This window comes from Stegostoma tigrinum, chromosome 16, assembly GCF_030684315.1.
Source record: "Stegostoma tigrinum isolate sSteTig4 chromosome 16, sSteTig4.hap1, whole genome shotgun sequence".
Classification (NCBI taxonomy): Eukaryota; Metazoa; Chordata; class Chondrichthyes; order Orectolobiformes; family Stegostomatidae; genus Stegostoma; species Stegostoma tigrinum.
This window is the reverse complement of record NC_081369.1, coordinates 42,215,840-42,233,359: the sequence shown is the minus strand read 5'-3', so window position 1 is coordinate 42,233,359 and position 17,520 is coordinate 42,215,840. Positions and strand designations below refer to the sequence as shown.

The window sequence follows — 17,520 nt, the reverse complement described above, 5'->3', positions numbered from 1 at the left end:
CTCCAACAACTTACGAATCACTGACGTTTTCACCAGATAACAGTTCCTTGGCTTTTCCTTACCACCTTTCATTGTGCCTTCTGCTAAAGCACCCATAGAACCAGTGTCCTTACTGTTGCCATCAGACAGTTAAAGTGGCACAGTAATTCCTCCAGGGTATCTGCATGCTCCTGCACTGGAGATTAATCAGATCCCACCAGTCATGGGGAACACCATAGAATGCATTTGGGGAATGCAAAAGGATTATTACTAAATTATTGTACACAAACGCATGATTTAATTTATAAATTTGTTTTGGAATGCTTATTTTGTGTTGGTTTTTATTTATAGTATTGTGTTCAAGTGTACATTTTGATGATTGGTGACATAAGGTAGATAAGCACCTTGACACTCATGCTGAATAAGAAAATGGCATTGAATAGGGAGCCTCCCCCAGGCAACAGTGGATGGTGGATTGCAAGATGCTGCTGACACATTCCATCTTTAGCCTGGAGGAAGCCGAAGATACAAAACTTCACTGGGGTAGGTGGGGGTGTTGTGTTCCTTCCTGCTGCTAATCTTTGTTCAGTTGTGTATATTTGAGACAGAATTCTGAGCTCCAAAACAGCACTGCTGATGTCAAATCAGGATTGCATGCTGACTGGCGTCTCTCACTATTCTGTATATCTCTGAACATTGCACCAAGATGGTGTACATCATTATTTGTGACATCAGTGCGTCCATGCACCACAAACACATTTTAAAAACCTAAGGACACTTGCAGCATCCAAACAAAATGTATCCAAGCCACATTTTCCATTTGCTGGATGATCATATACAATTTAAAGCTGATATTTAAGCAGACAGGATTTATTCTTAGTACGTAGATGATATTCAATCAGAATTTCACTCGTATATTATTATTTTTCGGGTTCACGAACGATCACAAGACTTCACGTCAGGAATGAATCTCACATTGGACTGGTAACTCAAGAACTTAGCATTTGACATAATTTCTAAAAATAAAATCCCTGTTCAAAAGTTTCAATGCAAATTCCAATCTCAATATGCTCAAAATACAATATTTTTCTGTACAGCACAAGATGGAATAACTCAGAATTATGCAAGTCAGCCAGCCGACGGAGGGGAGAACTTCTAAAAATCAACAGGAAGTACTGGCCCTGTTAATTGGCTAAGCATTAGTTCAGTGAATCCTAAAATGTTAAAGCACATGGGGAGGCCAGTCAATCCAATGGGGCCTGTGCAGGCACTGTGAAACAGACATCCAATTACTCCCTGTCACCTCTTCTTATCAACCTGAAATTATCCTATTCTCTTTTGCAATTATTTGGTATATCTTCTTCCACCAACCTACCAGGCTGCACGTTCCAGATCGTAATTTGCTACGTAAAGACATTTTTCATACATCACCCTTAGCTGTTTTGCCAAAAATCTTAAATCTGTAATCTCTAGTGACCAACTACAGAATGAAAGCTGCAATGGTTTCAAAATCCTTTATATTTATTCTACCAAATCGCTCTTAATTCTGAACACTTCAATCCAAACTTGCTTTCACCTTCTCTGCTCTAAGGGGAAGAGGCCAGTTTTTCTAGTCTCTCCATTTAACCCAAGTCTGTGTGCATGCTCCTAAATTCTCTTTGCACCTTCTCCAAGGCCCTGACATCCCCCCTGAAATGTGGTACCCTGGAATAACCACAGTACTACACTTGGGTTCTAACTGAAGTTTTATGGAGGTTTAGTGCAATAACCACCTTTTGTATTCTAAATCTCTATCTGATAGACTTTTAACAGTTTCTTAATCTGTTCTAACACCTTCTAAGACCAGTGCACATTCAGACAAAGGCTCCTCCATTCTTGAAGCCCTATTGAGATTGTATTATTTAGTTTATGTTGTCTCCTCTCACTCTTCCTACCAAAATATACTGTTTCACACAATGTTAAATTTCATCTGCCATACATTTGCCATTTTTCTGGAGTATTTCCTCTTGAAGTCTATTAACATCTTCCATATATTTTACTGTATTTCAGAGTTTTGCGTCATCTGCAGTCTTTCAAGTTATGTGCTACTTACCCGAGTCCAGGTTATCTATATCAAAAACAGCAGTTCCTCAACATTGACTCCTGGGGAGAATCACTGCCACCATTTTTTCTTTCAACATGGCTACCAATTTCATACCAAAATGTCATTATCTCTTTAATTCCAGGAACCCCAATTTTGTTGTCAAGTGTATTACATTGCACCTACTTTCTGAAAGTCCATGAAAAAATTATCAACCACATTACTCTTGTCAATATTTTGAAGAACTCAATCAAGTTTGTGAAACATGATTTGCCTCCCGGCTTTCATTATAAAGCCACAATTTTCCAAAGTTAATTAATTTTTTCCGGGTTTAACAAACCAGATTTTAACCTCATCCAAGTGGTTGAGCTTTAAATGAACTGAAGCCTCCCCAGTCTTCCCAAAATGTTGTTCTAACATTACATTAAGCTGATTGGCCTATAATGCTGGATTTGCCTTTTGCCCATTTTTTGAAAAAGGGCATAACATTTGCAAAAGATAGTTTGTGGCACAGTAGCATGCCCCTACCTCTGGGTCAGAAGTCTGGGTTCAAGTACCATCTACTCTCGAGATGTGTCATAACATCTCTGAACAGGCTGATTAAAAATACTTGTAATGTTTGCAACTGCTCAATCCTCTGACACTGCTCCCTTGAAATGGAAGTTTGTGGCCAAAGCCTATAGTATTTCCATCTTTATGTTCCTCAGCTACCCAGGATACATTCTATCCACTCCAAATAACATTTCTAATTTCAGGACTGCAAGCCTTTTACGTTTTTTAATTATTGCAATTTTTGCTGTCTTTGCTAGTGAAAGCAGATACAAAAGGCTTATTTAGAACCTCAGTCATGCCCTCAGCCTCCTTTTGATCCTGAATCAGCCTCACAATTCTTCTGAACACTTTTTTTCATTATTTGTGTGGTTATAAAAGACTTCTTTGCAAACTACTGCAAAGTGTAAAACCCAAACCCCTTCTAGTCAAACAATACTTACAGATCAATATTTTATATCTATAAATACAAACTGAGAATCAATAAAAGTGATCATAAAGTTGTTGAATTGCCAAGAAAAGCTAACTTATTCATTAGCATCCTTCAGAAAAAATGACCTGCTTCCTAACCCAGTCTGATTTATAGATGGCTCTAAGTCCACACCAAATGTGGCTGACTGGTCTCCGAAGTATTCGTAGCAAGTCACTTAGTTTTACAAACCCTTCAACAACAGCAATTCAACAAAAAACCACTGGCAATCATTTTGAGAAACTAGAATGTACAATGTGCTATCCCTGCAGGCAAAACCCATATCTGATCATTAATTTTTCAGAAGTTTAGTTTCTGAAAAAAAATGAAAGATCAAATTAGCAGAGTGAAAGAACTGTTACTTTAGACTGTTTGCTCAGGAGACATACTGTTCTGTTACAGTACAATGCAGTATTCACCATCTAATTGGTGAAAATTCCTCATATCCTCTGAGTAATACTGCAGTACTTTTATCATGCAGTGGCTAAGTATAACATGGCTGCTGACATTTTTCCGTTTACTGACCAAACCTATTAATAGACAGGTTGTTTATTTCCCAGTGAATGGTAAAGTGTGAAGGCTGGCTAAGTAAAAAAAAACTTTCCTACATCCTTACCCAGGAGGCAGTGCTTCCAAGTTCTGGGTTAATGTCTGAGACTGTTCTGTCGAGATCGGAGCAGCTTCGGACGTCTCTCCAACTGCTGACGATATGGAGGGACTTGCAGTGCTGGTGGTCGATGAGCTGGTAACAGAGGCTGAGGGAAGTGCCACAGCTAGTGGGGTGTCAGGATTTAACCCATTACTCCAGTTGCCGCTGTCACCTTCATTGGAAGGAGTTTCTCCATTTGCTGAAATTATAGGAATCAAAAGCACATTAGATGACTGTTCGAGAAAATTTACCTCACGTTACCTCCAACAGGCTAATCTATGAAAAACCTGCAAAATTGAACGAAACAGATTAACCATTTTCATAATTAAAACTGTGGTTACTTGTTCTTTGATTTTGCTGTGTCAATAAATAGGAACAATTTGCTATGAAAAGAATGAGCTTGATAATTCACCACTGAATAAGCAATTTTCCAAAAAAAATCACTAGTTTTTCAAAACACAGGTATTTTTGTAACCTTGTTCATACAATCTACTGTAGTATCATCTGTGAACTAACAGAATTCCAGTTACTTAAAGAATTTCCTTTGGCTTGCTCATGTATTTTAATAAATTAAAAGGCAAAACTGTGCACAGTCAGATTCTTAGCCCCAAAAAGTAGCATGAAGAGACGATTCATGAAAATTGCCCAAATTATTTGCAAGCAGCTCAATTTTAAACGAACTTCAAGAAGTCAGTTGTTGTAATGGCGTTTTTGGAATGAGGCCCTTTAGCCCATCGTATCCATACAAGTCATCCAAAAACCATCTTTTCTAATCCCATTTTCTTGCACTTGGCACACAGCCTTGTATGCTATGACATTTCAAGTGCTCATCTAGATCCTTAAGTTTTAAGGGTTCCTGCCTCTACCACCATTTCAGGCAGTGAATTCCAGAGACATAGAAGTAAAAAGGTTTCCCCTCTAAATCTCCTACACCTTACCTTAAAACTATGCTCCTTGGCTGCTGATCCCTCTACTAAGGTGAAAACCCTATCTATGCCACTCAAAAGTTTCTACTCCTCAGGTGTCCCCTCAACCTTTCCTGCTCTAAGGAAAATAATTCTAGCCTATTTTGTCTTTGGTCCTAGCTGAAACATTCCAGCCCAGGCAACATCCTGGTAAACCTCTTCTGCATCCTCTCTACTGTAATCACATCCTTCCTATAATATTGTGACCAGAACAGCGCATACTACTCTAGTTGTGGCCTTACTAATGTAATGTACAGCTCTTTGTTCTTGTATTTAATGACTTGATTAATAAAGTCAAGTAATTCATAAGCCTTCTTAATGACATCATCCACTTGTCCTGCTGTATTCAAGGATCTTTAGGCATGCATAGTAAGGACCCTCTGATCCTCTGTGCTTCCTAAGTTCCAACAATTCAACATGAATTCGATTGTTAGTCCTCACAAACTGCATCAACTCACGTATTTCAGGATTAAATTCCAGCTGTTATTTCACCTGACCATCCTATTTATATTACCCAATAAAAAGTGGAAGAACTGCAGATGCTGTAAATCAGGAACAAAAACAGAAGTTGCTGGAAATGTTCAGCAGGTCAGACAGCATCTGTGAAGAAAATATCAGAGTTAACGTTTCCGGTTCAGTGACCGTTCCTCAGAACTGATGGTCGCTGGGAAAACATTGGTTTATTTGCAGAAAATAAGAAGGGGGAATGGGGTAGGAAGCAAACAATAGAATACAGCCCGAAGAGAGAGAAGAGCAGTTGGGTCGACAAAGGAGTTAATAACAATCTGGTTGGGAGGGTGATTAATTGTTAATGGGGGCTGTTATAGACTAACAATAAGGTAGTGTGTAATAACAAGGCCTGGTGTATGGGGGAGGGGGCCAGGACATGGGATAGTTCAGGCCCTAAAATTATTGAACTCAATATTGAGTCCGGAGGGCTACAGGGTCCCCAAGCAGAAAATGAGGTGTTGTTCTTCCAGCTTGCGTTCAGCTTTGCTGGAACACTGCAGCAAGCAAGAGACAGAGATGTTGGCCAGGGAACGGGGTGGTTTGTTAAAGTGGCAGGCAATGGGTAGCTTGAGGTCTTTTTTACAAGAAAAATGTAGATGTTCTGTAAAGCAGTCACCAAGTCTATGCTTTGTTTCCCCAATATAGAGACAGTCACATTGTGAGCAGTGAATGCAGTAAATTAGATTCTGGTAAGTGCAGGTGAAGTGTTGCTTCACCTGAAAAGTATGTTTGGGCCCTTGAATATTGGGGAGGGAGGAGGTAAATGGCTGGAGTTGCACCTTCACCAGTTACAGAGGAAGGTACCAAAGGGCTGTAGAAAGGTGTTGGAGGTGAAGGATAGGTGGACCAGGGTGTCTTGGAGGGAATAGTCCCTGCAGAAGGCAGACAAGGGGGAGAAGGGGAATACGTGTCTGGTGTTGACATCTCATTAGAGATGGTAGAAATGGCTTCTGATGATCTTCTGGACGTGGATGCTGGTGGGATGATAGGTAAGAACAAGGGGAATCTTATCACTGTTGCAGGAGGGAAGAGAAGGGGTGAGGGTGGAAGTGCAGGAGATGTGTTGGACCCGGTTGAGGGTCCTTGACAACAGTGTTGGGAAATCCTCTGTTGAGGAAGAATGTGGATGTTTCGGAGGCTCCCTTGTCAAAGTTGGCCTCATCTGAACATATGCAAGTGAGACGGAGGAACTGAGAGAATGGGATTGAGTCTTTACAGGAAGCAGGACGTGAGGATGTTTAGTCCAGGTAGCTGTGAGAGTCAGTGTATTTATAGTGGATATTAGTGGCTAGTCTATTCCCAGAAATGGGAACAGAGATGTTAAGGAAGGGAAGGGAGGAGTCACAGATAGGCCAGGAGGAAGTGAGAGCAGGGTGGAAATCGATAAACTTTTCCAATTCCGGATGAGAGAGTGAAGCTGCACCAATGATATCATCGATCTATCGGAAAAAATAGCTTTGGGTGGGGTCTGGACTAGGACTGGAGCAAGGAGTGTTCTATGTACCCGTGAAGAGACAGGCAAAACTGGGGCCCATGCAGGTACCCATGGCCATCCCTCTGACCTGAGGAAAATGAGAGGAGTTAAAAGAGAAATTGATGAGGGTGTTGACAAGCTTGGCCAAGCAGGGGACGGCAATGGTGGGTGGGGATGGTTCAGGTCTTTGCTCCAGGAAGAAGCAGAGAGCCCTAAGACCTTCCTGGTGGGGAATGGATGTGTAAAGGGATTGCATATCCATGGTAAAGAAGAGGCAGCTGGAACCAGTAAACTGGAAGTTTTGAAACAAGCATAAGGCATCCGAGGAACCACGGATGTATGTGGGCAGGGATTGGACCGGCGGAGGAGTCTGGCCTATCTCTGGCTCCTTACTTCCCATCCTCGACATCTCTGTTCCCATTTCTGGGGACAGACTAGCCACTAATATCCACTATAAATAAACTGACTCCCACAGCTACCTGGACTATACATCCTCACACCCTGCTTCCTGTAAATACTCAATCCCATTCTCTCAGTTCCTCCGTCACATTCGCAAATGTTCAGATGAGGCCAACTTTAACAAGGGAGCCTCCAAAACGTCCACATTCTTCCTCAACCGAGGTATATTACCCTGTTGTTGAAAGCTTTCCTGCACGCTACTTACCGCACCACCAATTTCATGTTATCTGTGAACTTACTGATCATACCTCCTATATCATTTTTATACCATTTATGTGCACATATATATACCACAAACAGCAAAGGCAACAGCACCAAAATCTGTGGTATGCCGTTGGAAACAGGCTTTTAATCATAAAAACACACTTCAATCATCACCCTCTATTTCCTGCCAGTAAGCCAATTTTGGATCTATTTGACAAATTGTCCTGAAACACAGGACTCTTAACTTTTTAATCAGTCTGCCATGCAAGACCTTGTCAAATGGTTAAATAAAGTCTATATGTACTACATCAAATGCACTACCCTCATCTACACACCTCATCTCAAAATAGAAGCCAAGTTAAAAAGTAGGAAGTCAAAGGTAGGAATCTCAGGATTGCTACCAGTGCCACGTGCTAGTCAGTGCAGAAATGAAAGAATAGCCAGGATGAATGCGTGGCTTGAGAGACGGTGTAGGAGGGAGGGGTTCAGATTTTTGGGACATTGGAACCTGTTCTGGGAAGGTGGGACTATTACAAATTGGACGGTCTACACCTGAGCCAGACTGGAACCAATGTCCTTGGGAGTGCTTTTGCTAATGCTGAGGGGGAGGGTTTAAACTAATGTGGCAGGGGGATGGGAACCAAATATTAGACAGAAAAGAGGTAGAAACGAAAGCCTGTAGGGAACTAGATAATGGAGTCAGTGTGACTAAAGGGAATAGTAGTCGGGGAGCAGATGATGAACACAAAAGGACAGGTGGTCTGAGGTGCATTTGTTTTAATGCGAGAAATGTAGTAGGTAAGGCAGATGAGCTTAGGCTTGGATCGGTACCTGGAAGTAGGATGTTATTGCTATTACTGAGACTTGGTTGAGGGAAGGGCATAATTGGCAACTATTTGTCCCAGGATATCGATGCTTCAGGCGGGATAGAGAGGGAGGTAAAAGGGGTGGAGGAGTTGCAGTACTGGTCAAAGACAATATCACAGCCGCACTGAAGGAGGACCCCATGGAGGACTCAAGCAGTGAGGCAATATGGGTAGAACTCAGAAATAGGAAGGATGCAGTAACAATGTTGGGGCTGTACTACAGGCCTTCCAACAGCGAGTGTGAGATAGAGGTACAAATATGTAAACAGATAATGGAAAGGTGTAGGAGAAACAGGGTGGTGGTGATGGGAGATTTTAATTTTCCCAACATTGACTGGGATTCACTCAGTGTTAGGGGTCAAAATGGAGCAGAATTTGTAAGGTGTGTCCAGGAGGGTGTTCTAGAGCAATATGTATGTAGTCCAACTTGGGAAAGGGCCATACTGGACCTGGTGCTGGGGAATGAACCCGGCCAGGTGGTTGATATTACAGTAGGGGACTACTTTGGAAATAGCGACCACAATTCTGTATGTTTTACAATACTCATGGACAAGGATGGGAGTGGTCCTAAAGGAAGAGTTCTAAACTGGGGGAAGGCCGACTATATCAAGATTCAGCAGTATCTGAGGAATGTAGATTGGGAGAAACTGTTTGAAGGTAAATCCGCACTTGATATGTGGGAGGCTTTTAAGGAGAGGTTGATTAGTGTGCAGGAGAGACATGCTCCTGTGAAAAGGAGGAATAGAAATGGCAAGATTAAGGAACCATGGATGACAGGTGAAATTGTGAGACTAGCCAAGAGAAAAAGGGAAGCATACATGAGGTTTAGGCGACTGAAGACAGACGAAGCTTTGCAAGAATATTGGGAATGTAGAGAGAATCTGAAACGAGGCATTAGGAGGGCTAAGAGAGGACATGAGATATTGCTGACAAACATGGTTAAGGAAAATCCCAGAGCCTTTTATTCATATATAAAGAGCAAGAGGGTAACTAGAGAAAGGATTGGCCCACTTAAGGACAAAGAAGGAAAGTTATGTGCTGAGTCAGAGAAAATGGGTGACATTCTTAACGAGGACTTTGCATCGGTATTCACCAAGGAAAGGGACATGACAGATGTTGAGGTTAGGGATAGATGTTTGCTTACTCTAGGCCAAGTTGACATAAGGAAGGAGGGAGTGTTGGGTATCCTAAAAGGCATTAAGGTCGACAAGTCCCCAGGTCCGGATGGGATCTATCCCAGGTTACTGAGGGAAGCGAGAGAGGAAATAGCCGGGGCCTTAACAGATATCTTTGCAGCATCCTTAGACACAGGTAAGGTCCCGGAGGACTGGAGACTTGCTAATGTTGTCCCCTTGTTTAAGAAGGGGAGCAAGGATAATTCAGGTAATTATCGACCGGTGAGCCTGACAAAAGTGGTAGGGGAGCTACTGGAAAAGATACTGAGGGATAGGATCTATTCCCATTTGGAAGAAAATGGGCTTATCAGTGATAGGCAACATGGTTTTGTACAGGGAAGGTCATGTCTTACCAACTTAATAGAATTCTTTGAGGACATGACAAAGTTGATTGATGAGGGAAAGGCTGTAGATGTCATATACATGGACTTCAGTAAGGCTTTTGATAAGGTTCCCCAGGCAGGCTGATGGAGAAAGTGAAGTCACATGGGGTCCAGGGGGTGCTAGTTAGATGGATAAAAAAAACTGGCTAGGCAACAGGAGACAGAAAGGAGTAGTAGAAGGGAGTTTCTCAAATTGGAGACCTGTGACCAGTGGTGTTCCACAGGGATCTGTGCTGGGACCACTGTTGTTTGTGATATATGTAAATGATTTGGAGGAAGGTGTAGGTGGTCTGATCAGCAAGTTTGCTGATGACACTAAGATTGGTGGAGTAGCAGATAGTGAAGGGGGCTGTCAGAGATTACAGCAGAATATAGATAGACTAGAGAGTTGGGCAGATAAATGGCAGATGGAGTTCAATCTGGGCAAATGTGAGGTGATACATTTTGGAAGATCAAATTCAAGGGTGAACTATACAGTAAATGGAAAAGTCCTGGGGAAAATTGATGAACAGAGAGATCTGGGTGTTCAGGTCCATTGTTTCCTGAAGGTGACCACGCAGGTCAATACGGTGGTCAAGAAGGCATATGGCATGCTTTCCTTCATTGGGCGGGGTATTGAGAACAGGAGTTGGTAGGTCATGTTGCAGTTGTATAGGACTTTGGTTCGACCACAATTGGAGTACTGTGTACATTTCTGGTCGCCACATTACCAAAAGGATGTGGATGCTTTGGAGAGGGTGCAGAGGAGGTTCACCAGCATGTTGCCTGGTATGGAGGGTGCTAGCTATGAAGAGAGGTTGAGTAGATTAGGATTATTTTCATTAGAAAGACGATGATTGAGGGGGGACCTGATTGAGGTCTACAAAATCATGAGGGGTATAGACAGGGTGGATAGGAAGAAGCTTTTTCCCAGAGTGGGGGACTCAATTACTAGGAGTCATGAGTTCAAAGTGAGAGGAGGAAAGTTTAAGGGAGATATGAGTGGAAAGTTCTTTACACAGAGGGTGGTGGGTGCCTGGAACGCGTTGCCGGCGGAGGTGGTAGACGTAGACACGTTAGCGTCTTTTAAGATATATTTGGACAGGTACATGGATGGGCAGGGAGCAAATGAACACCGAGCGTTAGAAAATAGATGACAGGTTAGACAGAGGATCTTGATCGGCGCAGGCTTGGAAGGCCGAAGGGACTGTTTCTGTGCTGTAATTTTCTTTGTTCTTTGTTTATTTGATCAAATTTGTTAGACAAGATCTCCCTGACAAAGCCACGTTGATAACCTTTAAATAATCTTGCCTTTCCAAGCGGAGATTAATTCTGTCCCTCAGAATGTTTTCCAAGACTTTCCCCACCGTAGGAGTTAAACTTGCTAGCCTGTAATACCCTCGTTCATCTGTAACATTCTTCCTGAATAATGAAATCATACTGGCTGTCCTCCAGTACTCCAGCAACCCTCCTGTGGCCAGGGAGGATTTAATAATTAATGTCAGTGCCCCTGCAATCTCCTCTCCCCCTCCCCCTGCAGCCTTGGATGCATCCCATCTGAGCCTGGAATTTATCTACTTTCACGCCTGCAAAAGTCATTAAAACAGGTCAGAATTCTTTATTGAAAACTTCAAAACCAACTACTTTTGAATGAAGGATATTTTCAGATGAAGGAAAATTTTGGCTTTCAGACCTTCTAAGGCCTTTTATTAATTATCTCACAATCAAAAGCAAAATACTAATTTAACTCCTGAACTCATTGTACCCTTGACTGTTAGGTTCACACTATCTTTATCAAAAACCTGATGGTGTCTGTAAACATTTAATTCATTATATTTGCATCTATTACTCTTTGTCTTCATTTGTTGCTACACATAACATGTAGGTCCCAATCATTCAGGCATGGGGAAAAAAAACTCCACTTGGCACAAACAGGCTTAAAAATGAAGTGTTTTTTCTAAAGAGCCTGAACAGATCTGCAGGCGCATTGAGTTTGGACCTTTGGAAAAGAAAGTTTTGCTTTTAGGTCAGTTTAGGCCAAGCAAAGCTTTTTCTTCAAAAGGTCCAATATCAGTGTATCTACAGTTCTGTTTGGGTCTGCTTTTGAAAAGACTTTCAGTTTTTAGGTCTTTTCAGTTTCTGAATGCACAGATGAAGGATACAGAACTATACATCTTCCCTCGCAATGCTAATTTGCTCAAGTATACCACAGTCATTCTTCCTGATTTCTAGACCTACATTGTCCTTCTCAAATGTGAATACAGATGCAAAGTACCCATTTAAAACCTCACTGGATTTTCTTTAATGCTATCCATCAGTGTTTTGTCATGTCCTCTCTTCACTCTGTTTATTTCTTTTTTAAGCAACCCCAATACTTTCTATATTTATCTAAGATATCCACCGATTGAGTCTTTGGTACCTACCATACACTTCATTCTTTTAATCTTATCCAATGTTGTATGTGCCTTCAGGTCCAGGGCTCTCTGAACTTGTTGGCCCCACTCTTCAACTTTGTGGGAATGTGTTGGTCTTGCACTCTCAGTAATACCCTTTATCATTACTCTGATATGGATTTTCCTGCAAATAGTTGCTTCCAACCCATTTTGACCCATTCCAGTCAAATTAAAATCAGCTTTCCTTCAGTCTACCAGACATTTTTTTTGGTCCATTCTTGTTATTAATTGCCTTGCATCTAATTGAGTAATGATCATAACTATCACCAAAGTGTTCCTCCAGTGCCATATCTACAACTTTCCTGGTTTCATTTCCTAAAATTAAGTCCAGCATTGGCCCCCTCTTGATGGGCTTCCTACATAATGGCTTAAAAAATGTTCTTCTGGATACATGTTAAGGATTCAGTCTAATCCAGACCTTTCACAAATGTCTATCCTAATTAATATTGGGAAAGTTGAAATCAGCTACTATTATTCTATTATTACTCTATTATTTTTACACTTCTCTGAGATTTGCCTAAGTATCTGTCTTTCCATCTGTCCCTGACTTTTTGTGGGTCTGAAGGGCATCTCCTGCAAAATGACTGCCCCCCATTTTGTTTTTTTAGGTTCTGCCCATAGGGCCTCATATGAGGAACCTTCTGAAATATCATCCCTCCTTACTCCCCAGTGATTGACTCCTTGTCAGTAGCACAATAACCCCTCCCCACACTTTGCCTAAAGATTCTATATCCCAGCTGTCTTCAAATTAAAGACCACGTAAGTGCATTATTCTTTTAAATAGATGTTAAACTGGATTTCCAGACAAGGTATTTTGTTGCCAAAAAGTCTGACTTGTCAGACACAAGATGAAACGTAGCAGTGTAAAATTCTATTATTAAAGTGATGTAACAGTATTCATGACTTCAAAAGCCTTCTCATGACAGTTCATCTTTGCAAGGAAACAAAACGCAAGCAAAAGTAAACTATATTTGTCAAAAATTAAATGTTTTGACTTTGTTAATCAAAATAAAATCCGTGGACATGAAGTTGATCAATACTGGTTTCTAACACACCAACTCAAAAATTAGCCTGTATCATGCTTAATTAAAATGCTTTAACTGACTCAGAGATAGTAAGAATTGCTGATGCTGGAGAATATGAGATAGCAAGATGTAGAGCTGGATGAACACAGCAGCAAGTAGCATCACAGGAGCCTCTACATGATACTTTAGTAAATACCTATGGGCCTTATAGCCTCAAACAAAAACACAATTTAATAGAATGCAGAAGTTTCATTTTTATGATCAAAACAAAAACCTTTGTGCATTTTCCTTCAGAGCTCATCCAAACCCACTTCCTGCAACAGGTCTTCAGCATTCTGCAACTATGTTAATATATTTTGCAAAGTACAATGGTTAGATACAGTTACAAGAAAACCATGAAATGCATCTTGTGGGCAAAGCATTAAAGTTAACCAGCAGGCAAATAGTTTAATATTTTGTTGTAAGAAAAATATGCCCTTTTACTTCTCACAGAACTGGATTACTTTCCAGAACATTTTCATAATTAAAGTACAGATAACATGAAATGTGTCTTTATTCAACAAAGAAAATCATTGTATTGAAAAGTATCAGCAATTGGGAAAATTATCAGCGCATTCGGCAATATGTTGAAAACCAAATGAATTTGGTTAGTACTTGCCTATTCCACTAAATGTTGGTGAATGGGAAGACACGCTGGATGCATGTTTCTGATTAGTTTTAGCGCTATCACACACCCCATTTTCTGTGTTCTCTCCATTAATGACAGGCCCTTGTACAGCAACTCCATTCTGCCTGTGTGCTCTGAGGAAAGATGCAAAAGACAATCCATTTCGTAAACAGTTCATCAGTCTTAATATATATCCAGTATCTTCGATTGTCACTTTTGGAAGATTTGCATTAATTCAATCCAAAAATGCTTGCATGGCAAGAGTACTTTCTTTCCCCCTTCAGACACAATCCTTCTTCTCTGTGCATAGGTTAATTTCTTCCTATGCAACGCTGGACCTCTCTGCCAACTAGCGCTGTAAATGGACGTACAGAAGTTGTGCAATAGTAGGTATTCCTTCATCAGGTGATGATGTCAACAATGCTCAATGATCATCAAATATTTAAGGCTAGAACTGGCAATCTGCCAGTTTTTAGCTCAGTGCAAACATACTGAAGCGGCATTTGCTCACTGTCTGTACATTATCAAATGAAATATATACCTGCTATCTGTACCTTATACACTGTAACTGACAAATATCATGGGAAACAAAGCTCTAATGGACACCAATTTATGTTTAGGACATTTAGCCAGTCAGAATGTCTCCAACTCTTGATATTGCTCTTTATTCATTCATGGAATACAGACATTGCCAGAAAGGTCAGCAATTGCTACCTATCCTAAAATATTCTTAAACTAAGTGACATTTCAGAAAACAGTTAAGAGTCAACCATATTGCTGGTGATTTACTGTGTCCAATTTTGGGTCCCACTCCTCAGGAAGGACATACTGGCGCTGGAGCATGTCCAGCGGAGAATCACACGGATGATCCCTGGAATGGTAGGTTTAATGTACGATGAACGTCTGAGGATCCTGGGATTGTATTCATTAGAGTTCAGAAGGTTGAGGGGAGATCTAATAGAAACTTACAAGATAATGCATGGCATGGAAAGGGTGGATGCTGGGAAGTTGTTTCCGTTAGGCGGGGAGACTCGGACCCATGGGCACAGCCTTAGAATTAGAGGGGGTTAATTTAAAACGGAAATGAGGAGACTTTTCTTCAGCCAGAGAGTGGTGGGCCTGTGGAATTCATTGCCATGGAGCGCAGAGGAGGCCGGGACGTTAAGTGTCTTCAAGGCGGAGATTGATAAATTCTTGGTCTCACAAGGAATCAAGGGTTACGGGGAGAGTGCAGGGAAGTGGAGTTGAAATGCCCATCAGCTATGATTAAATGGCGGACTGGACTCAATGGGCCGAATGTCCCTACTTCCACTCCAATGTTTTATGGTCTTATTTGGAGTCACATGTAGGCCAGAACATTGAATATAGAACATGGAACGTAACAGCGCAGTACAGGCCCTTTGGCCCTCGATGTTGCGCCGTCCTATGAAACCAATCTGAAGTCCGTCTAACCTACACTATTCTATCATCATCCATGTGTTTATCTAATGGCCATTTAAATGCCCTTAAAGTTGACGAGTCTACTAGTGTTGCAGGCAGGGCATTCCATGCCCTTATTACTCTCTGAGTAAGGAACTACCTCTGACATCTGTCCTATATCCACCACCCCTCAATTTAAAGCTATGTCCCCTCATGCTAGCCATTACCATTCAAGGAAAAAGGCTCTCACTGTCCACCCTATGTAATCCTCTGATCATCTTGTATGTCTCCATTGAGTCACCTCTTAACCTTCTTCTCTAACAAAAACAGCCTCAAATCCTTCAGCCTTTCCTCATAAGACCTTCCCTCTAGACCAGGCAACATCCTGGTAAATCTCCTCTGCACCCTTTCCAATGCTTCCACATCCTTTCTATAATGCAGTGACCAGAACTGTACGCAATACTCCAAGTGCGGCCGCACCAGAGTTTTGTACAGCTGCAACATGACCACATGGCTCTGAAACTCAATCCCGCCATACGCCTCGAGATCTCTCTGCTCATCCACACTACCAAAATCTTACCATTAGCCCAGTACTCTGCATTCCTGTTACTCCTTCCAAAGTGAATCGCCTCACACTTTTCTGCATTAAACTCCATTTGCCACCTCTCTGCAACTTATCTGTATCCCTCTGTAACCTGCAACATCCTTCCACACTATCCACAACTCCACTGACTTTAGTGTCATCCACAAATTTTCTAATCCATCCTTCTACGCCCTCATCCAGGTCATTTATAAAAATGACAAACAGCAGTGGCCCCAAAACAGATCCTTGCGGTACACCAGTAGTAACGAAACACCAGGAAGAACATTTCCCACCACCCTCTGTCTTCTTACAGCTAGCCAATTTCTGATCCAAATCACTAAATCACCCTCAATCCCATGCCTCCATATTTTTTGCAATAGTCTACTGTGGGGAATCTTATCAAATGCTTTACTGAAATCCATATACACCACATCAACCGCTTTACCCTCATCCACCTGTTTGGTCACCTTCTCAAAGAACTCAGTAAGGTTTGTGAGGCTCGACCTACCCTTCACAAAACTGTGTTGACTATCCAGAATCAAATTTTTTTTTAGATGATTATAAATCCTATCTCTGATAATCCTTTGCAACACTTTACCCACAACCGAAGTAAGGCTCACTGATTTATAATTACCAGACTTGTTTCTACTCCCCTTCTTGAACAAGGGGACAACATTTGCCATCCTCCAGTCTTCTGGCACTATTCCTGTAGACAATGATGACATGAACATCAAAGCTCTGCAATCTCATCCCTAGCTTCCCAGAGAATTCTACGATAAATCCCATCTGGCCCAGGGGACTTATCTATTTTCACACTTTCCAGAATTGCTAACACCTCCTCCTTATGAACCTCAATCCCTTCTAGTCAAACAGCCTGTATCTCAGTATTCTCCTCAACAACATTGTATTTTTCCTGTGTGAATACTGATGAAAAATATTCATTTAGCACCAATCCTATCTCTTCGGACTCCATGCACAATTTCCCACTACTGCCCTTGACTCACCCTAATCTTACTCTGATCATTCTTTTATTCCTGACATACCTATAGAAAGCTTTAGGGTTTTCCTTGATCCTATCTGCCAAAGACTTCTCATGTCCCCTCCTGGGTCTTCGCTCTTTCTCTGGGTCCTTCCTGGCTAACTTGTAACTATCAAGTGCCTTAACTAAGCCTTCGTGCCTCATCTTTTCATAAGCCTCCTTCTTCCTCTTGACAAGAGATTCAACTTCTTTAGTAAACCACAGTTCCCTCGCTCGACCACTTCCTCCCTGCCTGACAGGTACATACTTACCAAGAACACGCAATAGCTTTTCCTTGAACAGGCTCCACATTTCAAGTGTGCCCAGCCCCTGCAGTTTCCTTCCCCATCCTATGTGTCCTAAATCTTTCCTAATCGCCTCATAATTGCCTTTCCCACAGCTATAACTCTTGCCCTGCAGTATATACCTATTCCTTTCCATCGCTAAAGTAAACGTAACCGAATTGTGGTCACTATCACCAAAGTGCTCACCTACCTCCAAATCTAACACCTGGCCTGGTTCATTACCCAGTACAAAATCCAATGTGGCCTCGCCTCTTATTGGCCTATCTACATACTGTGTCAGGAAACCCTCCTGCACACATTGGACAAAAA

The 17,520-nt window shown here is 41.6% G+C and overlaps 1 protein-coding gene across 2 annotated transcripts in view; it reads right to left on the bottom strand.

Moving 5' to 3' along the window:
* Positions 1-17,520, bottom strand: part of wwp2 (WW domain containing E3 ubiquitin protein ligase 2) — a 220,676-nt gene that overhangs the window by 82,257 nt on the left and 120,899 nt on the right. For both annotated transcript variants that reach the window (XR_007249090.2, XM_048546465.2), the window contains exons 7-8: positions 13,878-14,020; positions 3,694-3,925 (exon numbers count right to left, since the gene is read on the bottom strand). Coding sequence is in view for 1 of the 2 variants with exons in the window: in XM_048546465.2 (XP_048402422.1) it covers positions 3,694-3,925; positions 13,878-14,020 (375 nt within the window). In the remaining variant the exon portion in view is untranslated. The remainder of the gene's footprint in view (positions 1-3,693; positions 3,926-13,877; positions 14,021-17,520) is intronic.